General features: G+C 41.4%; 3 protein-coding genes across 6 annotated transcripts in view; 1 reads left to right on the top strand and 2 right to left on the bottom strand.

Moving 5' to 3' along the window:
* Nucleotides 1–1,627: 1,627 nt before the first annotated feature.
* Nucleotides 1,628–8,941, bottom strand: pip4k2ca (phosphatidylinositol-5-phosphate 4-kinase, type II, gamma a). Its single transcript, XM_028409383.1, has 10 exons — nt 8,495–8,941; nt 7,403–7,500; nt 7,175–7,271; nt 6,917–7,066; nt 4,659–4,805; nt 4,483–4,521; nt 4,266–4,379; nt 3,796–4,060; nt 3,463–3,566; nt 1,628–3,327 (listed from the first exon to the last, which is right to left on the bottom strand). The coding sequence occupies exons 1-10, from the start codon at nt 8,651–8,653 to the stop codon at nt 3,247–3,249; spliced, it is 1,254 nt and encodes a 417-aa protein (XP_028265184.1). The 5' UTR covers nt 8,654–8,941; the 3' UTR covers nt 1,628–3,246.
* A 2,436-nt stretch (nt 8,942–11,377) lies between these two features.
* On the bottom strand, nt 11,378–15,408 carry igfbp6b (insulin-like growth factor binding protein 6b). Its single transcript, XM_028409384.1, has 4 exons — nt 14,702–15,408; nt 13,968–14,002; nt 13,187–13,306; nt 11,378–12,939 (listed from the first exon to the last, which is right to left on the bottom strand). The coding sequence occupies exons 1-4, from the start codon at nt 15,036–15,038 to the stop codon at nt 12,826–12,828; spliced, it is 606 nt and encodes a 201-aa protein (XP_028265185.1). The 5' UTR covers nt 15,039–15,408; the 3' UTR covers nt 11,378–12,825.
* Nucleotides 15,409–17,108: 1,700 nt separating this feature from the next.
* The window catches only part of spryd3 (SPRY domain containing 3), a 43,375-nt gene continuing 37,269 nt past the window's right edge, over nt 17,109–23,214 (top strand). For all 4 annotated transcript variants that reach the window (XR_003670999.1, XR_003670998.1, XR_003670997.1 and 1 more), the window contains exons 1-4: nt 17,109–17,311; nt 18,529–18,656; nt 19,646–19,721; nt 22,239–22,363. Coding sequence is in view for 1 of the 4 variants with exons in the window: in XM_028410453.1 (XP_028266254.1) it covers nt 18,529–18,656; nt 19,646–19,721; nt 22,239–22,363 (329 nt within the window). In the remaining 3 variants the exon portion in view is untranslated. The remainder of the gene's footprint in view (nt 17,312–18,528; nt 18,657–19,645; nt 19,722–22,238; nt 22,364–23,214) is intronic.

Genomic DNA, 23,214 nt, shown 5'->3' with positions numbered 1-23,214 from the left:
GCTAACAAACAACCAGTCAGCTACTGCTAAGGCTATGCTAACACACTCACGGTGAGCTTAATGTTTATATTTTGAGTTAAATGGTAAGAAAAAACAAATATTAATAGTGAGCAAAATGCTTATTGTAGGCCACAATACTAACAATTTATTGTCATAAATGCTAATGGCTGTGAGCTAATGGTATGCTAACGCAAACACATTGAGCTAATGTAACGCTAACAATCAGTAAGGTCAGTGCTAACAAGTGCTCAAATGCGCAATAGTGAGCTATAATCGCACGTACATTGTGTTTTATATGTTAAAACGCGTCGCAATACTTCGGAATGAATATGCTAACATGCTTAAATTAAGTTCTCTGTCCGAGTTTAGCATGTTAGCATGGTAAATTTGCTAATTCGCAGTGAAGACAAAGACGAATTTAAGTATTTTTTGAGGCACTATTTTTTTTCTGTTCAACTCTCTTTCAAAGGTATGTATACGTTTTTACTTCACTACATTTATATTATAGCTTTTTTTCTATTTGTGTTACAAAATTTAGGCAGACAAGGCTAAGAGACTATACAATATGTATAAATCATTAGCTGAAAGAGTAGATATCACTTTTAATTCAATATAATCAGGTGTCTATAATGATTGTGAGAGGTTCTATGAGACATTTGGACACAACTGTTTCACTTACATTCCTAAACATTACATTATTTGGCCACCATCTAAGATTACAGCGCTCCAGGACTCCTTTGTGTTGGTGTGACAGGCATGCATTTAGCTGTATTTTTCTCACCTCTCTAATGGTAAGTTGTTTTGTGTGACCCTCCATGCATGTAGGAATGGTATGTATGGTAGAGAAACCATAAAAACAGGCCCCACACAGCAGAGAACAATACCAGGAAGTCCCTTTCTGTGCTGTGATGGGCAAGCCTGGGCCACATCAACCCCACTGAGGAAGAGGGCTTTTTAGCCTAGATGTGCACACGCACACACTCACATCCTTCATCATCATACTGCGTGGCTGTGGCTGGCCAGAAAGTGAGGGATTAAAAAAAAAACAGCTTGTTTAATTAAGACTGGAAATGAGGGAGCAGCCATGGAGCATCCTGGAGCACTCCTGTCTCCAGTATCCTGACTTCGGGGACAGAAGAGGAACACGGGAATGTTTATGTTGGCTGTGATTCACACTGATGGGACTTGGTGTTCCTGCTGCCTCTCCAGATCGTCAGCAGTTTGCAGCTTATTGACCCCATCAACTGCTCCCTCTTTCTGTCTTGTTGGGCCGACTGTCCTATTGTGCAAGCCCCCCCTCAGGTTTTCTAGTGAAACAAAGAGGGAACCTGTCAGCAGATTTGGGTCTCCTCTAATGAAACAGGAAGGAACGAGTCAGCAGAAACACATCTTCTGGAAAGAGTGAGACAAAAAGCAGCCCCTGACCCACACCATGTTTTCTAAGAACTAATGTAACAGAGTCCCAAGGGTTCATCCTCTGAGGATCACGAACCACATTTTATCGCAGTCCACGTATATATATATATATATATATATATGCGTTTGGATAGAACACAGATGTAAATAGAGCATAGAGATGGAGTAGAAAGACAGACACACAAACAAAAAGACAAACACTTTCCACAACTTCTTTGTAAAATGTATTTTGGTCCAAAAGCTGTTTTGCAAAAATACAACATGTACAGTTACTGAGTCCATGAGGCATTGTACAGAGAGGATCGCTGTATCTGGGCTGCCTTGCCAGTGTTCAGGAATGATGCTGTGTTGTCTCACCTTGTTAAGGCTAAGCTACTGAAATATAGTGTTACTGTCCAAAAGGTTTTACACAGTACCTCGGTTATTACTAAATCTCACATGTCATTACAGCACACGCACACAATGGTTCCTATGTTTGTCTAAGTCTTACCCTATCACAATGATTCACAGAGCACTGTTTCAACACAAATGCTACACTGTGTTCAGAAGGAGTCAGAGTCATGATGGATGGGCTCATCTTGAGGAGCTGTTTTTGATCCGTTTGTGTGAAATTAGCCATCGACATCTTGTTTTTTTTTTGTTTTTTTTTTTAATTCAACAGCCGGGACTGATCCTAATATTTGGACCAGTTCCTTCATCGCTGCAGGTCAGACTCTATAGGTGAAGATCAGATAGCCTGCAGTGGCCCAGAGACTAAGATTACAGTCTCGATCAGTTGATATGCATGGTATTTTTTAATATTCATTTAATATGACACAGCTGTTTAGAAAGATTTCCTTTAAAAAGGGAAATACTGTGACATCCTGGTCCAGTTATTATTGTACGCAGAGTGCAAATCCTGCTTTGATAAAGCTCTGATCCCACACATTTGGCACTTCAAATTAAATGGCCTGCTTCTGTAGATAAATATATTTTTCGAGTACTTACCATTTATTTTAACAATTAAAGATCCCAGGGTGTAAGGATTTGTAGTTTTGGGGAAATACACTTCTTCCTTGCAGTGTTCAGTCAGATCATTGACACATCTTAAGCATCGATTAGCTTAGCAAGTAACAAAATCCACTTCTGAATCTAACAGTGATTTAGGAGGTACCTCTTCTCTGCCAACTCACAGCAAGAGGCTAAAGGAGGAGGTGATGCGTTCAAGGACTATCACCCTACTCATGGTGGGGGAAAACAACTGCATTTTATCTGCATGCAAAAAAAAAAAAATTATGCAAATCAACAGATGTCCTTAACAGAACACTGTCTAATACTACACTGCATTTTTTCCATTGTTAGGATAAAGACTTATTTATTCATTAATTTATTTATAAATGTGTTTGCTGAATTTAGAGACTCCATGAAGTAGTAAACTTAAGAGTCTTGTCTCCTTTGGATAAAGATGGGCAAGCTGTTTTCCTCCACCTTCAGTCTTTATGCTAAGCTAGGCTAAGAACATGATTTTAGTGTCAATATTCATCATACTCTCTGAAAGAAAGCAATTTTTTCTCTTCATTTTTTTTTAGGTTACGCCTGGAAAGTTCATGTTATGTAACACTTTCAACACTGATCAACAGCAGTTTGCTTCCTTATTGCTCCGGAGTTATTTTGTTAAGATTGTATACTAACTAAAGAAATACATCTTAAATCTTAAAAATAAATATATGCATCAGAAGTAGAACATCATATTGCTACATTGTAAGTCTTGCTTCAGATCACCAATGTTAAAATAATGATCCGTGCGTGCATACTAGTTGTTGGTCTACAGTAAAAGACGTCTGGCGGTGTTTACGCAAAAATGTTTGAGATGAAGTCACGGAATCGTTTGGCGTACTGCTCAGGGTGGACTGTGGATATTTCAGCTCCAGCCTGCAACACAGAGAGAGAGAGAGAGAGAGAGAGGAGTTTGTCAGCATCAAATGTATGTTACGTTTTATGACACAGACCGAAAAACACTCTGCAGAAAGCCGTTTCCACCGCTTTCCTTCCTGACCCGTTACTCACCCCGTGCTTGACAGTTTTTGCTGCATGAGCGGCTTTCTTCTTGGTGTCGTACTGAGTGAGTACGTCAATCAGGCCCATGAAGTAGACCTCCCTCTGAGGGGCTCCTGGGATCAAACACACACACACAAAATCCAGGTTATTTTACTGGACAGCAGCAGCAGTCACAAGCCTCATAATAACCATCAAGCCAAAATCCCGTTCCAAGTTGGTATCAACACCTCTAAAAACATTACTGAGACAGGAGAAGGAAAACAGATCTGTCTATTCAGTTTTTCCAAACTATCTGAGTCAAGCCTCAGCAGTGAACGGCCTTGCTCTGCACTGTGCACTCACCTGGGCAGCTCCCGACTGCATACACATCCACATACGGGTCAAACTCTCCAGGCCCCAGAGGTTTGCAGGAGGACATATACCCAGCGATTCCCTCGGGAGAGGTGCCATATGAGCCCACCATAGGGCCTGGTGCTAGACCATTCTCTGCCTCCGGTTCTTCCTCATTGGACACCTCCTCACCCTCCTCTTCCTCCCGCTCAGCTCGGCTGACGTCGTGGATGCCGAGCAGCAAGCTGTAGTCCATGATCTTCAGCCTTACAAGAAACTGAACCACATGTGAGAGGAGTGTTTGTGAGTTTTCACAGTGGTTTAGGGCTTTGTGTAAACACAGTTAGATATTAGTCTTCTGTAGTGTGATATCTGAATTTCTCTTTCTGCTTCTTTGCATCACAGGAGCAGTTCATCTTTGGTGTGCTGATGCTGCCGCTGTGTGGTGGAGGCACAGAACAACAGCTGACCATCACACTCACCTCGACATCTCTGTTCAGTTTCTCCATGAACTTCTCCTTCTGCTCTTCTGTGACGTACACCTTCTGCATATTGTTCCTGAAGTCCATGTCTTTGAAGGTAGGCAGCTCTTTTTCCTGAGGAAGAAAAAATATAATAAATGTTTTTATCAGAACACAATGATGGAAGAGGAGGAGACTGGAAGGAAAATGATAAAGAGCAGTAAAGATGTTCTTTTACCCTTTCTTTGTCACTTGCTTCACGAGCGACCAGAGAGCCCTGGAAGAACAAAGTGCTCTGAATATTAGGACTTATTAATTTAATAGTGCAGGGTCAGGTTAGAGATCACTACGACTTCCTCATTGTTCTATGAATCCGTTCTGTTCTGAGAAAGGGAACAAACACTTCCTCCTCACCTTTAGGTCGTACTTCCTATGTACCACCAGTCGGTGACTGAACATGTTCCTCATGACGATCAGGTAGGCCTCCTCGCTGTCCACGCTCACCCGATACATACCTAGGAACTGTGGCAGCAGCGTGCTGCCGTGACATTTCACGATGTGCTGCAGGGAGGAAACGACAAGTGAATTTGCATGGCAGGTGCGGAAAGAGGATTATTGTCAAAAATAAATGCACCCACATATTTCAGAAACACAGATGCATGTCTTTTTCTCTCCGTCTATATTTCTGAAACAAAATTGTATTTCTGTAATTGATGATGGACTTCACAGTGCAGAGTCAACAATCGTCTGGGATTCTGAATGAGACTTGCATTTCAAAGGTCACTGTGGATGTAAACCAATTACTGAGTATATCCAGGCCAGGCTTTTAGCTGTGCTCAGCACTCCCTGTAGCAGGCAGTTAAAATAGACACTCAGTTCAGACTGACCTCATTCAGTGTCCCCTGAAAACACACTGGATGGGCAGGATGTTAAAAAGAACATTGCTCTTCATGTCTGAACTCTGCTTTTCTCCTGTGCATTTTTATCACCCCTGGGTGCCTGGCAGTGGAAAAACCCAGCTGTTAAGTGCACAGATCATCCACACAGGCGAATAAAGCCACACAGCATAAAGCCTTCATGTCTAATGTTTCAAAGGTAGTGCAAGTGAAAACCTACCAACACACAGGGGTGAGAAATTACACTGAAAAAAATTAAATAAAATCATGTGACCCCTGGAGGTTAATCCCAATAAACATCCATGTCAAAAAGCAGTAGCTCTGGATGACCAGCATGAAGCCATGAAGTCAATGACAACCATGTAAAAAAATACAGATTTGCAGTTTGAGCAGCAGCTATGAGTCCACCGTTTGGTGTAATCCTCTGGTAGCACACAGACTACACACTAATGATAAAAGCAGTTCTAAGCTCCTGTCTTTTTTTCCCCAAACATGTAAAAGCTTTAAAAAAAACACACACAAACAGCAGTTTCTATGCACACTTGTATGTGTTCGCCAAAATTGTGGAAACGAATACAATAATCTGCCATCTATGAAAGAAACTGAACACAGAAGCTCTGATAATGACAATGAGTTCATTCATAAACAACAACAAAAAAAAACCTTCTGAAACACTGCCACCATTTTTCCTCATCTCCCTCCCTGTTTTTATGTAGGCTGTGTAACCACAGGCTACACATTCCACCCCGAGCTCAAAGCAGCCAAAAGTTTGCTCTGTGGTATGTTTAGCCTGAAGTGAAACCCACTTTTTGTCTACAGTGTCTACATGACTCAGCCACACTGGGCCGACCTGCGAATGTGCACCAAACGCTCCTGGAAACAACACGAAGGTGAAAGCATGTCACCTTACTCTTATCTCTCCTACAAATGCACTCCACTATTTCCAGGAACATAGATGTGTTGACATAATATATTTGAATATCTTTAATACACCGACAATCATGTAAGAGACCGTTTGTTCTCAGTCTGTGACTGAGCAGTCTCATCTGAGCTTGATGATGCTGAAACCCCCAGAACGTGCACTCCTTAGAGTGCAAATAGAAAGCAATGATTGATTCACTTGTAGCCAGCAATTAAGTGGGAAAATTTGATTTGTGTCTGTTATACAGCCAAAGAAATGTTTGAGTTCTCTCTACCTGGCTGTGATTGTGTCGTTTCCAGTGTCGGTGCAGTGAAAACAAATCCAGAAGCTCTCTGCACTGGTCTTGATCAGGGACAATATCGGCCGCAATCTTCCTATTCACTGCACTGCTTTGCTGCTGTATCTATATATAGTCATATCTGGGTCAACTTCCTTCACCTGTGGCAAAAATTAACTGCGAGAAGCACTCATTTCAAACACTCCAAGGGACTTTTTCTGGCTGCAAAGGTCCAAACAAAGGCTACAGAGAAAATACTGTAAGTAGGCCACACACAGCAGTACAGATGTGAAGCTTTATACGCATGTCAGGAGAGCAAACAGGCAAATTGCGGATGAATGAGCAACTGTAAGAGCAGACGGAGGAAAGGATGGGGAGGTTTATTTATAGTTTCATTGTAGCATCAAACAGTAACAACTGTTGTTTTTCCCCCAAATTTAATGTTGCCTAATAATTAACATACTAACAGCTCTTCCAGCAGATTTATCAGATTATGGTCAAACTAAAATTTACCAATCACCTGAGACGGTTGTGTGAGCTTAGAAAGTCTCTAAATTTTTAGTTATTCTGGCGTTACCTGGTGATACTCTGACAGGATGCTGTGCATGTCGGCAACGTCCTCGCTGGAGATCTGTTTGATAACCAACGTGCGGTCATAAGAATTGAGGAGCAGACCCTCTCCCTGATCATCCACGCTTTTCAGTGGAGGGCTCCGGGTCAGCGAAACCTAGTGATTTAAAGACCGGGAGGACATGGACATGTTAACACAGGATCCTCTGCCTCTCAACACAATCAGACAAAAGACAGGTGAAAGGAACTGATCATTATCACACACCTGATAGTCCAGATCCTCAATACCAAACCGCTCCCTTAGATTTCGGAAGACCTGAGGACAGTACTCTTTGAACTTGAAATGTCCTGGGAGGTTTTCTCTGTGAAAAGACACACGGCATCCTACATAAACCTTAAAGATTCAAAACATTTGCTCAAGTCCAACAAACACTTAAGCACTCTGTCACACAAGATTGATTTATCAGATTGATTTTCCCAGTGTGTGTCTCACTTGTTGAAGAGGTGGTTGTTCACTTTAATCTTTGTGTTGGCCTTGAAGTCATCGGGCAGCAGCATGACAGGCACAGGCACCTGGTTGAGATCATTGATCTGCAGACGGACGGACATAAACATAGTTGGAACTATTGTAGCAATTTTCAATTATGGAGACAAAACAAGACAAGTAATTAAGGTTGCAGGAAAATATGTTTGGTTTCTGGTGTTGTTGTTTAGGTCAAGCATTATGTTGATTATTAAAAAAAAAAACAATCTGCTTATAACACAGCCTAAGTTGCACAAACTTATTCAGCAATCCAGTCATACGTTCATTTATACATTTCCCTGAAATGTCCATTTATTGATTATCTGATGCAGCTCCAGTTTAGATTTTCATGCGTGTTTCTGACTTATGGCCATGCAGTATGGACGAGGCTTCTTCACTGAGGCTGTATAGCGTTCCTGACACTACATTTCTTGTTATACAGCATTCTTTCTCCTTCCAGATTCTATGGAATGATAATAACTTTCAGTACTACTACAAACAGAGACTTTTAAAGAGCACACAGAATACAATTTAGCAACTCTATTATGATTATATACACACACACATTATGAAATAGCATTTATATTTTGTCTACATAATCTAGTCACATTCTAGATTTAAGGTTAAACAGTTAAAGGCCTAAAATGAGACATCTGAAGCTGAGGTAGACGTTTTTTTTTTTGTAAACACTGCTACATAAACAAATAATTAATATTTAAATCAGCCCAAGAGACCTGGACAATTCTATTCTGTTATTCGTATTCTTTGTGAATATTAATTAGGTAAGATCAAGTCGATGTTGTGTTGGTAAGCAGTTTGTAAAGGTTGTCAAAGACTAAAATAGTGTTAGTTGTTGTGTTATTTTTAGGCTAATAGCTGTTGTCAGATGTGCGCTACCTCAGTAAACATCAGTGTTTTCTCATGGGATGCAGATTTCGCTGTAACACCTCATGTCTGTGGGGACTACATGCTAGCTACCTGTTTAGCTAACAGTGAGCTAGCTCCGTTTAAAAACACTGACATCATTAGCATCTAGTGCAACGTTAGCTTCCACTGACTCACCGAGTGATTGACGCCCCACATGAAGACGCTCAGCACAGGGTCGCTGGCCCGGAACACCTTCACTTTCTGCTGCACAAAGTGTTTCTTTTTCGTCTTCGTCTTGGGCGCCAGTATCACCATAGGGCTGGAGATGGCCCCCGAGTTACCGAGGGCAGCCATGGCCGCGGACTGTCTCCTTTCGTCCCGTGTTGAGAGAGAGAGCGTTTGCGGGCGGTGACACTTCTTCCTGATGGCTACCGTTACTACGCTAAAAACTAGCTAGCGTTTCGGTCGCTGCTGCTCCTCCCCCGGCGGCTCGTTCACTCCCGACACAAACCAAAGGTCACCGGCTCCGGTTGAGTTTTAGCTGTGCAGGTTTTTTATTTTTTTCTAGAACACACTTTAACATTTAAGCTGCGGGATTGAATCATTATTTACTAACTTCAGCCATGAGTGATTTGCACAGAGCGCGAGATCACCGTTGACAGTGCACCACCGCCCCCACGAGCCCACCGGTGTTATTATCTACCACGTGGTGAGTTTGTGATTGACAGCTGGCAGCGGCGAAAGAAAACGAGACTTTTGTGTCATGTGACGTGAAGTGGGCGGGGACATCTCATCATTTTTTTTTTTTACGGCGCGTTCACGTCTAAAGTTGACAGTCGGAAATGTCAGCTCCGCACACGTTTCCCTTCTTTGAAAGCAGTAAGTGTAAAACCTTTCTTTAAAATAACTTATTGTCTCTTTTTATTAACTATTTGTAGAGATCTGAAGCTTTAGATAAAGCCTTAAATTCACAAAATAAAAAAAAAAATGTTTTAAATAAAGTCGAGTTAGCATTTAGCTTGATGCCTTTTAGGTTTATTTGTTATGATTAAATTCTTATTCCTATTAATTTTTCAGTTTACTTATTTGTAAAGTTGAACAAATCTTAGGAAATCAAAATGTGGCTAAATTCCGTTCTTCATTCTGTAATTAGTTTATTTGTTGTGTTATTGCACAGAAAACCTGTTTTCATCCTCAACAGTATTGTTAGTTTATTCAGCAGTCCTTCATGTTTACATGTCTAACCTCTAGGTGGCAGTGATGCTGTGATGTACTTACTGAAACTGATGCTTTGCTTTATTTGCAGCCAGCAGTGTTATAGTTTACCATTACACTGCAGCCTTTTATTATTGCATTAAAATATGTGGGACTTAAATATATATATATATATATATATATATATATATATATATATATATATATATATATAATAAAGAATAATGAATGACCAACTGTTCAGCAGCATGTAAGAGTTGTAGGTAGAGATCCATGTCTTGCTCTACACCTGATTATTTTCATATGTAATAGCCAAAAGTCAGTTTTAATAAGAGGTATATATATTTATCATGTATAGATGTAAACATTTTCCTAACTTTAAAACAATCAAATGTATCAGCGCTAATACTCGTAATTTAAACACAGATGTAGGATTCAAAGGTTCATGTTTCCTCCTTCATTTTCTGCAAGACCTTCACTTCATATTATGCATTTATAGAGGGGGGGGGTATTCTATGCCGTTACCGTGGAAACAGGTCCCTTAGAGGAGAAGCAGAAGAGAATTATCCTTTATGTGCCGACTAATGGCTTAAAAGCAGCATGAGTCTAATGAGCTCTAATGTGTCATTTCTGTTTGACTGCAGAGGGGATTCTCACAGATGCAGCAGAGAGATGTGAACACAGAGCCTCCATCCATCCACATGTGGCACAGTACTCGGATGATTCAGAGGAACCCTCATTCACACAGAACAGGAGTTTTCTTTTTCTTTTTCTTAATGGCAACACAACACCAGAGAATCAGAGAGTGAGTGTGCAAACTTTGGTGTTTTTGTTAAGCCACACCTCTGTGAATCAGATGTCTTCCCGCAACTGACTTAGTCACACTTCATTTTTGTGTTTTTCTGGCATATGTTTGAAAATGATACCCTACTCAACTTTTGGATTGTCTATAACAGCCTGTGGACTGATTTCAACAATATACTGTACTGCGTCAGTATGTAGCCCTTTCATAATGGGCTGTCAGGAATGACTTGCTAGCTATCTTTGATAATAATAATAATACTAATAATAATACTTTTCTCACCTGTGCTCATCTGGATGCTAATTCAGCTAGACTGCCATTTGTAAATTACTTTACCAGCTAAATTAATTAGCTAAATTAAAGGTAGAGTAGGAGATTTTGAAAACTCAGTGAGCGTCAGCCAGATTTAGAAAGTAAACACACGCCCCTTTCTCTCGGAGCTCACCCCGAAGCCACGCCTCCCAATCACATGGACGCGCATTACCTGAAGACGAGCTGCGGTCTGTGACTTCGGCCATCATGCACGTACCTCTCTGGTGCACAGAGCAGGAAGAGAGTGACAACCAGCCAATACTCCGCGCAGGGTCCACCCGGAGGATTGGCTGATGTTTTTAGTGTTTTATAGCTTCCACATATGATTAATATTCTTCATTTTAAAGTGAAACTGCCGAACTAATTGGTTGCTATCGGATTGTAAAGAGAAGTTACACTAATTTAACAAAAAGTGCATCAGAATGAATTCTCCTACCTGACCTTTAAACACCAGCTCTGTGATGTGTAGCTAAGTTACCAAGCTGCACTTTCAGGCAGTTCCTAAAGTAGCCATGTGAGGCTGACTCTAAAAGTGAGTCAACCCCTGTAGAAAATCTTCATCCATTCAACTTGGTCCTGCCAAGTCTATCTCTGCTGTACTCGAGCCACATACTTGGACTTAGGCGGACTGAGGCTCAATCTTCAGTAAACCTGTGCAAGGCTTATCCATCTGTATTTACACTGTGTTGTTGCTTTGCCATTAGCTGTGGCGCTGATAAAAAAAAAAGGAACACACTCCACACCAGGTGTTATATCAATATATGTTTTTTTCTTCTCCATTTTTATTATCATTATGTTTTATTTTCATATTTGCAAATCTTACAGGTCCTCTGTGCACAGACCTCATCACGGCACACACATTGGCACAACAAGATCGGTCAGAAATAGATAAATTCTAATCACACTTTAATAGCACACAATTTCATGACTTTTGCAAGGACTTGGGAAAGACATACTATAACAATAACAAATTGGATTTCTTTTTTTTGTTCCTGTAGTGAAATCAGAATTTATTGTATGATGTGCCAAAATAAAACATAATAGTAACATGGATATTCTCAATTCTCAAATAAACAAAGCATAAATAAAAGGAAATAAAAAAAAACAACAACATGAGATTTAACCATGAGATGTACAGCAGTTGAATAGAGCTCTGATGAATGTGATGAGTTTTGCCATAAAGGTGCCTTTAAAGCACAACACTTCCCCTACCATGAAATAAAATAATCTCTGTCTTTAAATAAGAAACTGCTGACAATATAAAAATACATGGCATTGTACTGTAGTTCATTAAATAAACCAACAATTCATATATAAAATATTATATTGACGTGTATAAAAATATGCCTTACAACTTTTTGAAAAGGGTAACAGCCGTAAGCTTTTTGTCTGCCTCTTCAGAACACACAGTCGACCACAAAATTCCAACATATGTACAAACAATCAACTGATGAGCAGTCAGAATGACATTTTGTCAAATAAAATGAACTGAAGCATCCAGGATCTATTTTTTTTTTCTGACTTTACATATATACTATATAAGATACTGTGAGATTCAAGCAGTACTTAATGGACATACGTACTCAAAAATAAATTAATAGAAAAAGAAAGATTCTGTCAATTAGGTATGTTGATATCAGTGTATCTTTGGAGAGAGGGAGAGAGGACGGTGAAGGGAGACACATTTGTCAAACGTTTGTGTCACATCACCTGCATTAACAGTATTTCAGCCCACTGAGATCAGAACAAACACAGGCAGTGTCAGCTATCCTAAAGTGAAAAGGAAAATAAAAATCTACCAAAAAGCCGGGACAAGAGCCAGGGAATACAGAGAGATCATCATTGGATCACTGAGGCAGTTCACGGAGCGTTAATGTGAGCATGCAGCATGTCACCAGGCGACGCAGAGGACGTTGCTGCAACTGTTGAACATTCAGGCAGATGTTGTTGTTGCTGCTGTTGCTGCTGGACTGTGAGGGTGTGTGTGTGTCTTGCTTCTAGAGAGGACATGAACGTTAACTGGTGTGTATTTTCCATAGGAAGTGGTTTATCCCTGCTACCTCCTGTCCAGGCAGTGTCTAGCACATGCTAAAGCCACCCCCTCTCCCTGTGCTCCTGCTCCTCCACCACCACCACCTCCTCCTCCTCCTCCTCCTCCTCCTCCTCCAGGCTCAGAGCAATAGGATGTACTCATCCCTCACTCCCCATCGCATGGTAAAGTACCATCTTCGTTGGCATGTGAAGGCACAGGCGTGCCGAGCTCATCTACACACCAGCAGAGGCCACGCTGCATGCCCTTGGAGGAGCGGCACTGTGTGGAAAGGAAAAAGAAAGAGAGGGAGATTTTGAAAAGGGGACGAGGGAAAGGTAGAGAGAGAGAGAGAGAAAATGATATGTCATCATAGCGCAGTACTGAGAGGCTCCGAGAGAGAGAGAGGTGTCAGTTATTCTCAGCCCCTGTGGTCACACACACAAATCTCTGGATGCAGAAAGCTGCAGTGGAGTCAGTGCAGCAGTGACACATTTTCAGTAAAAGTTCCACACTAATAATACGCTACCTGCTTTTTCCTGTAGAAGCCACGGGTGTCACAGTTGGGTATATAGATGTCATGGTCAACCTGGATGATTGTCAGCTCCAGACCCCTCAGGACATTATTGAGCAGCTTACGACAGGGCGCCTGAAAGCAGAGAGTGACTTCAAACATCACCAGAAGCAAAGATAGAGGGACCTGTGTTCATACGACGAATGGCAGAGGAGAGTGGCTGCCCCCCCCCCCCCCCCCAGGTGATTGTGTTGGCACAAATCCTCTTTAATCAACACACACATGTGAATCATGAAGGATTAGCTGCAGCAGCATCACAGCCAGTAGCACAAAATATGTATATTTATATATATATCAGATGTCACATATTGTGGAACATTATTATATAACCGTATTGTTACACAATGCTTTTTGCTTTTCAGGTCAGTGAATGGTTTGAAGTGACTGTGCGTTTTTTTTTTTTGTGTGAAATGAAACTGTGTCATCTTGTTGTTTCCATACATGCCGCAAAGTGAAGAATTTTGTATCGGCAGCGGCCGGCTCGAAACTTTCCTGATTCATATCATGCTCAATTAGTTCTGCCGCATAGCAGCACACACATCATACCATAATGCACCATAATGCATGGCTTCGCAGCTGTGTGTGTGTGTACATAACACTGCAACACCCCAAACAGCAAGCTCCCAATCATGAAATGCCGATTAACATGCACACATCCTTCAACACATATCAGATTTTTTTTTTTTTTGAACTATGTAAAGTCATTTAGCTACATAGAATCAGAGGGTGAACTTACTTTTTCAATGTCACCGCTGTGTGAGGGATGTGGACCTGAGAGGGAATTAGTAAAACCATTAAAACCTTCATCTAGTCTTAGATTATACATCATTATATGTTTACACTTTGTTATACATATTTGTACACATCTGTCTGGGGAGACTGGCTGTACATGGAGACCTAATTTCCGTCTGTTTGAGACGGTTGATCGCAGTATCTCAGTTTGAACAGTAGATGGGGATCACTGCAATAAAAAAAAGCAGCTTGATCAGGATGTAGGTGACACTGTGACAGTTTCACATTCATTCTAAATTCCCCACAGAGAGGCCGGCTTGTAGGACAGATGATTGTCATGCACACTGTGATTGAATCGTACATCACAAAATCACATGAATGCAGTGATATACTGTGTATGCAGTGGTGCAACACCCTGATGCCCTCTGAATGTGACTCTGAGACATGGTTTTGGTTATTTTCTGCAAATTCTGTAAACTGTAAAGAGTTAAGGTGCTGCAGCAGATGCTTTCAAATCCATTATTTGTGGTGCACAAAATGCAGCCAGGCTTTAATGTCACACACTGATTGGCCTTTCTTTTGTTGGTAAGTAACACAGCATCACATACAGCAGTATCGGTGGAGGCACGCTGTTATATGAAGAGTATGTGCCTTTCTGCAGTGTGCATGCATGTATGCGTGCATATGTGATGCCATGCATATGTGTGTGTGTGTGTGTGTGTATCTACAGTGTCTTACCTGTGGGGTGGGGCCTCTCGGTGGGACTTGTCCTGCTGTGCTTGGCGCAAATGCCCCTTCCCTGCAACAGAGCCTGGAGGGGGCTGTGCTCCCGTGGTGGAGGAACACAGCGAAGCCCCTTGGCACAGCTCAGGGTGTACACACCACAGGGCTCTCCCTGGGCCAGCACCGACGTGCTGCCGGCAGCGTTATGGTCCCTGGGGGGCCGACCTGCACCCAGAGGATCCCTGCAGGAGGGACAGACCTTGAAGGGGCCTAAGCGGTTAGCCCCGGTCCATGATCCGCAGTGAGCAATCAGCAACAAAACAACGGTTGTTAAGTTAGAAAGGATAGGCATTTTCTGTCCAGGTCTCAGGTTCTCCACACTGTCACTCTCTGTCAGTTAAATGTGGCTGATGCTATTTCTGGATGTATATTTCTCTCTCTCTCTCTCTCTCTCTCTCTCTCACTCACTCTCACTCTTACTCTCTCTCTCTTTCCCTTTCCTCAGTCTTCTTCCCCGGTTCTATACAGTAGCTTCCCTTGGTGCTTCGCCGGTTGAGTCCCCTGCAGTGCCAGAAGAGACAAATGGAGATCGAGAGAGACACAGCAAGGCACCAGCTTTTAAAGATCTGAAAGGCGGTGATAGAGAGTGAGTGAGGGAGAGAGAGAGAGAGAGAGAGAGAGAGGAAGAGAGAGCACAGTTATGACACCTTCAGGGGCTGGGACTCAGAGAGAACGAGAGACAGAGAAAGAGAGAGAGAGAGAGGGAGGTAGCAGGGAGAGAGAGAGAGAGAGAGAGAGAGAGCAAGTGGGGGGGGGGAATTATGTTCCTTTCAGAAATTATCAAAGTCTCTCCACCCTTTCCTGTTACATGCTAACACATTCATCTGGTTCTTCTTTCTTTACACTTCTGTTCAACATTACACATGCACAAACAGCAGCAGTCACCGTTTGCACTTTTCTTTCCAGTGTCAGAGACCTTTCTGGAATCATATTTGCCATGGTAACAAACACAAATGTATAAATGTGTGTCTCCATCAGTGTCGCCACTGCAATGCCACACAGCTGTGCATTCTCTCCTGCTGTGAGGTTTATGACAGGAATATTTCCTGTCATCCCACAGCTGGAACGCTCACACACATTAAAGTTTACACAGCGTCTGTTCAGAGGAGGTAGATACACATACTGCAGACGGTGATTCAACTTAATCAAATCAGGCATTTCAGGGCGGTCTACAACAACAACCCTGTCTTTAATAACTTCTCGATTACGTTTCAGCAGCTATAGGGTATTAACTGGCAGAGGAGGCTCGTCAGCTGTTTGAATTGGAAGAGTAATCATCTGGATAATTAGAAGGAGGAGAAGGAGGATTCATTTTTGCAGGAATGCACGGTTACTTATAAGGCGATCCATCGCTCCACTCAGACAGGATTTCCTTTATCTTCTAATCAATGGACTGCACGATAGCATCTGTATCTGTGTGAAAATATCCCGCAAAGTGTTGCTAAGAAGAAAAATCCTGCAATTCTTATTAAATAATGTATTTTTATGTAAATATAATTTGTTTATAACAAATATACTGCAAAACAAAAGGTTGTATGAGTTTTTTTGCTACCATGGCTCTTCTGAAACAGATGTAACACAACTAAAAACAAGTGAATGAAAAATCTCACATAGTGTAAACAGAATTTTAACAACCTGTCATTACATTTAAAACAAGTTTTGGTGCAGTCCCTGACCTTATTTAACTCCTATAAGCGTGCCTGCCGCTGGCTCTCTTGTTTCTGCAGCAGTAGTGGGGACATGACAGAGGACACAGACATACCCACTGGCCTGTACTTGCTGCAGTTCAGGGCTACATGAGGCCAAAATGTGTGTCGCCATCAGCGGCCTGTTGCTCTGATTACTCTTGGCAAGAAGGGCAGAAATCACCTGCCGTCTTGTGTTCCCATCAGCCTGCAAAGCTCTGCAGCACTAGTCTGTTTCCACATATCAGGAGAATGTTCCAAGACACTCGCCAGACCAACGGGGGCTCTCTTTTCCACACTGCCTTGGATTATTCATTTTTTTTTCTCCTACAGGCAGCTACACCCACAACTTCTTTCCTTCCCCCTCTACCCCAGAAGTTCAGGTCTATCCCAGCTGGCTCAGAAACTCTCCCTGCTCTTTTAAACATAGCAACACAAACCATGTGTTGATCTGCTTGGTTGTGTGTATTCATGACTTTATAATATTACATACACTCTGTCAACAGAAGAGGAAACATACATGATACTCATCAGACAGGCTGCCAGTGATGCTGGGCCATACTGCGTGGTGAAAGGTTTATCATTAGAATTGGAATGTGTGTGAATTTAACAGGACGCACACACACACACACACACACACACACACACACACACACACACACACACACACACACACACACACACAAGGACAGACAGGATAGGCTAAACGCTTGTCACTACTTCTCAAACCTCGCTGTGATTGGCTGTTTTAAGGGTCCGGGGCTGTGACGTCACTGGGAAGCGCCGAACCAAGTCTTGTTTTCCAAAGTTTGATATGTGGAGCTATGGATAGCTGATGGACTAAAGTGACTTTCTGTCTTATTAACAGGCTACATAACAGGTAAGCGACTGAACAACCGATAACCTCGACCCACGATGAAACAAAACTACGCTCTTCACTTTGACGACCAGGCTTCTCTTAGCTACACAGCGAAGAAGCTATGACATTAGCCACTTAATGATGCTAACCCATGGTTAGCTTCACGGTTAAATTGAACCCTTTTTTTCATTAACACATAAACGGGGAGATGTCATTATGAAGCAGCCTGTCATCAGCGCTAACCTATAAGTAATTTTCAGTTAACAACCTAGAAGTAAACGCCATCAAGGCGAACGCTAGCTCAACTTATATGTATCGTTAGCACGGTGGCTAAATAGGAGTCGCTTGCTGGTGAACCGTGACAGCATCGATGTAAACAAAGACACGCCCCCTCTCACCCTTCTGTAAAGGCTTTTAAACATTTATTTATTCCTTTTATATAAAAGCAAATATGTGAATCATGATTTACATGAATGTTGGACCCTGTGTGCAAATGAGCTTTTACTCACTGATCAACATTTTCACCCTAGTTTGATACTAAATCAATAAAAGAGCAATAGTCTCTGATGGATTAAAGGGTGTGTGTGTGTGTGTCACCTGCTTCTGCTTGCACATATAGTTAGTTAGCAGTTCATAAAGTGGAATGATGTGAGAGTGGATAACAGCTATTCTAAATCTATGATGTGTTTTATTTCTTTTAAAGGCCCCATACTACATCATGTTTACCCTCTTACTTTATGTTATTGCTTTAGTTTAATGCGGGCCCTTGTAAGATATGATCACATGACTGGATTATGTTGCAGGTGTCGGTTGTTTTCTCTAAACAAATCCAGATTTACCTGCTATGCACCTGTATCCTGGAATAACATGCCAAACACTGTAAAGCCTGACTCATTTTTGAAATATGTTGGACCGTTACCGTTGTCTTACTTAACTTCCACATGTTCTTCATTTCAAGGGATTTTCTTGCTTCCAGCTTTAATTTACTTTAATCCAGTTGTTTAAATACTAGGTGGATTGATTTTCTTCAGGAGAGATGTTGTATGGTCCCTGACAGATAAATGTACTGTGCCTATGTCATACCTAGTTGTAGAGAAATTGTTCCTTGCTTTCAAAAACATAATGTGTTTGTTAGTTTGTGTTTTGTCACCTCGTCGTTTTTTCAGAGAACCTGTTTGCATGAAAAACATGAAAACACTTCACAGATGGATTTTTGTCTGTTCTCTTTCTTCACTTAGATGGATGACATCAATGTACTACATCACAGATGCCTCCTAAATCTCAGGCGTCGAATGAGAGATATCGGAGATGGGCGTCCAGCACAGGAAAGATACATGAGGTTGCAGAAGGATGGAGACATACTCAGGTCTGCCGGCTCTTGTGTTCAGCAGAAGTGATTATGCCGTCTTCTTAAGCTTGATTTACACTTGATGTATACGTATGTATTTGGTCCACACAGTAGGTAGCATCTAGCCAGGTATCCTACTACACTGCACCTGATGTGCACTTCTCTAGATGTTGTAACTCCATGTTGTTGTGACCCTGATCACTGGTTGGTCCACTTGGTAGTGCCACATTTTCAACTGCTCATTGAGCTGCTCTAATTCTTGAAATGTAACCCACATTTTTAAATTAAGATTAAAAATACCTTTATTAGTCCCACAATGGCGAAATTGCATATCAAATCAATCAATCAATCAAAGTCAGCTTTATTGTTAAAACTGCTATATGTGCTGGACATATAGAGAATCGAAATTGTGTTACTCTCAACTCCACAACATATACCATAACTTAAGAATAAACAATAAATATAAAGTGTAAAAAAATGTACACACGATGAGGCACACACAAAATACAAGACACAAAAATGAAGGCACAAAAGTGCTAATCGTGCAAGACATAGATGTAAACAGTCCAGGGATGTGGTGTAATTAAGAACTGAGAATATCTCAGATCCATTCCCTCATCCATTTCTCTCATCTGACCAGGCCAGCACAAAACATATTGCGTATTTTTTCAGTGCTTTTCCACACCATCTCCTCTAACATCTTGCTTCACAGCACTGCCACAATTTGGTTTAAATAAACTATTGTGTAACATTTATTTGCTCCAGCTTCTGCTCAGTTTCAGTCGACCTTGTCATCACACAGTTGCTCATAACTGTACGGGTTATATTATAGGCTTTACGTAGAACTATGAATGTCTACTAGTTCTAAATCTATCTTCATGTCTTTAATGCTACCCTCCTTTATGTCCATTTGCTGTATGTTTAATGTCTGTTTCTGTCAGATGACTGGGATGTTTTTTTAGGACCTAATAATCACCTGTTGTTAACCTGTAATTTCTTCTCTTTAGTTACCAAGGAAACTCTGAAGAAGTGGGTTGCTATGTGGCTGGCCATCCTTTATCAAAGGGAAATTGCTACTTTGAGGTAAGGTGCACTGATAGTGATGCTGTAAGTCAGCACTATTATATTGAATTACAAGACCTGGATGTTATCTGTAGCGTTTTTTTCTCATTAGCTGATATGATTGCTACAGACTAAAAACACTGTGCTGCTGTGTACCAAATGTAGATCATTCTTATAAAGCAAGCAAGACTGTTTGCACCATTATTCATTTTGAAATGTTGGAGGGAGGAGCTATTCACAATGATAGGCCACATACCACATACCATCGTCCCTGGTTGTGCCCAAGATTGCTTTTCCATCCAGCCAGCAATTTTATTCCCTGGAATCCCATTGCTGACAATTTTCTCAACTTCATATTAAATTCTGAGTGCCCCCCCCACAGTCCCAGTTCACCAGTGCAAAACCACTACCTCAAAAATGTCCTAGTTGCATTAGAATGAGGGATGGGGTGTGGGTTAGGTGGTATCTCTGAGTGCAAAGATTAGTCTGTGTTTTTTCGGCAGACAGGCAGGCAGACTGGCAGCAGGAGAAAGTATTATACATTTATTTAGCAAAGCTGACGTGCCAGTCTGTTCTAATAGTTCTCATCCCTACGGAGGAGAGCAAGTCGGGGGGGGGGGGTATCTTGCTGATTTAGCACGGGAAAGTTGCAGGAGTTTAGTCATAAATTAGGTGCTGAGGGCTGCAGTGTGTTATTTATGAGGCGGCTTGTTTGTGGACAGTACACGTCAGAGCAGGCCTTGTGACGCGACAGCAGGTGAGGCAGGCATACTTCCATGACTGGCTTCAGGAGGGAAACAATAGACAATACATAAAGTGTAGCAACGTCATTCTGCTGGGCTGCAAATAGACCCAGACAGGAGGACTACACAGCATCAGAACACCCGTAGCTACACGATGCTTTTCTTAAAATGATTCTGCTTCTTCCAATATTCTTTTCAATTTTCTTCTCAGATGACAAGGACTATTTCAGATCTGCTTCTCTACAACTCTGCACAGGCTGGCGGTATCCTCTGACATAGCTGTGAGGTCTACGATATGTCACATGTCTATTTCTATTAAATCTAATGCCAAACTCTAATCTCACCTTCAGTTTACGCTCTGTTTTCCCCTCGCTAAGAAAATCTGGAGAACAATAATGTTTAGCTGAGAATCACATTTGGAGTCTGACATTTAAACTATTGGATTATACCGTGGTCATTACCCACAGGTTTATGCTACATTATTCTCCACTCGGTGACGCACATGCTGTCAGCCTCCTAGATATCTCGAAAAATTTGGGAGCATTCATTCTGATAAAGGTCAGGCCTCTGTTAACGTATGCGTCACTGCTGTCCACGTGTTTCTCCTTGTTGGGCTTTCACATGGAATCCATTTCACCTCTGTTGTCAGCGTGGCTGACGCTTTCTCCACTTTTCATCACGTCTCCTCTTCCAGCCTGGCTGAACATCTGCAGCATTCCTCTTGTTTGTCTTGATTTATATGAAGACCATCATAACTTAACGGCACATCATTCCTCATTCCAGCATCATTTCCTAATCAAAGTCATATCACATGTTTTTCTAACTTTTTTTTTTTTTTTTTTTTTCATAGACACAAATAATATTTCAACAGTGTTAAACTCTGTAATGTGCCATGGCCAAGAATGTACTCCTATCCAAGCAGGGGGTTTTATCCTTCGAATGCCAGACAGGAGAGGAGTCAGGCCAGAAATCTTTAGCGAGTGAAACCCAAGAAGTTTTGGTTTGCTGATAGCTGCCATGCAGGAGCAGTGATTTTTGTTTTTAGGAGGGGTGTGAGATGAAGAGACAAACATTCAAGAGGAAGGTTAGTTCAGACTGGGGACAAGACATGTGAGGAATGACAGAAAAATGACCGTGAGGCTTTTCTCCTGGATATAAAATGCTTTACCATTCACCTAGTTTTGCTTGGCAGTTGGTCTCATTTGGCCCCTGATTGGGTTTAGCTCGCAGGCCAGCATTATAGAGAGGTGCAGCATGACCACATCTGAGCTGTTTCTGCCTTTCTGATTTAAGTAAACTCTGCTTTTCGGACTCACAAGCTCCAGAGAAAAAAAAATCTAGATCTGTAGTTTACTTTTTGCATCTGCTCACTAGTTTTGTTTGCACTTGCTACTGGGATTTGTAAGGACTTCTTTGGGACCCTCCCTGGTCAAGCGGATAGTCATTGTGCTTAAAGGATGTGTTTCCCCCAGAAATCAGCACATTTCTACACTAGACAGCTGCACACTGACGCAGGGAGTCAGACTACTGTGCATCTCCTCCTGAAAGTGCAGAGAGACTCGGGTCTAAGAGGGATAGAGATTTATAAGGGGGGGGGGGGCTTCCTTTTCCTAAGTCGAGTTTTCCATTAAAGGTGGAGCCCGGTGAAGTTTCAGACTCTTGGTTCTCAGCTGTAAATTCACGCTGTTGTTTTTAAAAACACCTTTTTCATTTTGCCCACATGAGTGAGGATAACCAAACTGTGGCAGTGGGATGAATGAACTGTAACTCTGTGTTTATGTTTGTGTGTGCATAGGTTACAATAGTGGACACAGGGGTGAGGGGGACCATTGCTGTGGGCCTGGTGCCTAAATTCTACAGGCTGGACCACCAGCCTGGCTGGCTGCCATACTCTGTAGCCTACCACGCTGACAACGGCAAGTAAGTCAAACCGCAGTCTTCTATACGCTAAAGGGCCGCAGTGGTTTCATGCATCATTTGGGGAAAATTGATTGTGGCCTGTTGCTGCTGCATTAACACATAAATACACCCTATAACATTCCCTCCCTATATCGCTCCCTATATCACTCTCCTGTGGTCTGACTTGTTTTTATTTTTTTAACCACTATAAACCTATTCGGTGGGCTTTGATTAACAGTTGTTTGGCCAGTGCATTCAGTTCTTTCTTATTTTATTCAATGCATCTTTAACTAGAAAAAATACAAATAAACTGAGAAGGAAAAAGTGAAAAAACTCATGGCTTAAACTTATATTGTCTAAAACTCACATATTGAATTGAAGTGATATTTAAAAATAAGAGAAAAAGCAGCATACCCTCATAATATAGAAGCTGGAGAAACATTTTTCAGAAGATACAAATATTTCTTATTTTTAAGAATTAATATTATAATCATAACAAAAAATTGTTCATTGAAATTAAGGCTTATATATCTTGCATTTTCCTGCACCTGTAACAAATTGTTTACATGCTGACATGTTTACATGCAGTAACAGTAACTGCAATACTGTTTATTTATTTATTTCTTTATGCACCTTAATATCCAATCCAATAATTGCACATGTACTATTCTTTACCTCCTGACCGTTTTTGCACTATGATTCATTCTCTGCTCAATTTGCACAAGAGCTGATGTAGCACACATGCACATTTACACACATTTATATGTATAAAGCTTCATTTACTCCCATAGTTTATATTTTGTGTACTTATTTCCATCTTTTTGCTCTTCAAATTGCTCTTTTGCAAATTCTTCTATTTTACCTTCTTAAAC

This window comes from Parambassis ranga, chromosome 7 (genome assembly GCF_900634625.1).
Source record: "Parambassis ranga chromosome 7, fParRan2.1, whole genome shotgun sequence".
NCBI classification, from domain to species: Eukaryota; Metazoa; Chordata; class Actinopteri; family Ambassidae; genus Parambassis; species Parambassis ranga.
This window is presented reverse-complemented; position numbering and strand designations above follow the sequence as displayed.

Bases quoted from the DNA above. Each gene is read 5' to 3' on its own strand.
- pip4k2ca (XM_028409383.1), bottom strand. From the start codon at position 8,653: ATGGCTGCCCTCGGTAACTCGGGGGCCATCTCCAGCCCTATGGTGATA. The intron at 4,380-4,482 runs GTAAAAGAACAT...TTTCTTCCTCAG, and splicing joins AAGCAAGTGACAAAGAAAGG to GAAAAAGAGCTGCCTACCTT. The intron at 4,061-4,265 runs GTGAGTGTGATG...CATGTGGTTCAG, and splicing joins AACTGAACAGAGATGTCGAG to TTTCTTGTAAGGCTGAAGAT.
- igfbp6b (XM_028409384.1), bottom strand. From the start codon at position 15,038: ATGCCTATCCTTTCTAACTTAACAACCGTTGTTTTGTTGCTGATTGCT. The intron at 14,003-14,701 runs GTAAGACACTGT...ATTCCCTCTCAG, and splicing joins CGAGAGGCCCCACCCCACAG to GTCCACATCCCTCACACAGC. The intron at 12,940-13,186 runs GTAGCGTATTAT...CTTTCCACACAG, and splicing joins GCTTCTACAGGAAAAAGCAG to TGCCGCTCCTCCAAGGGCAT.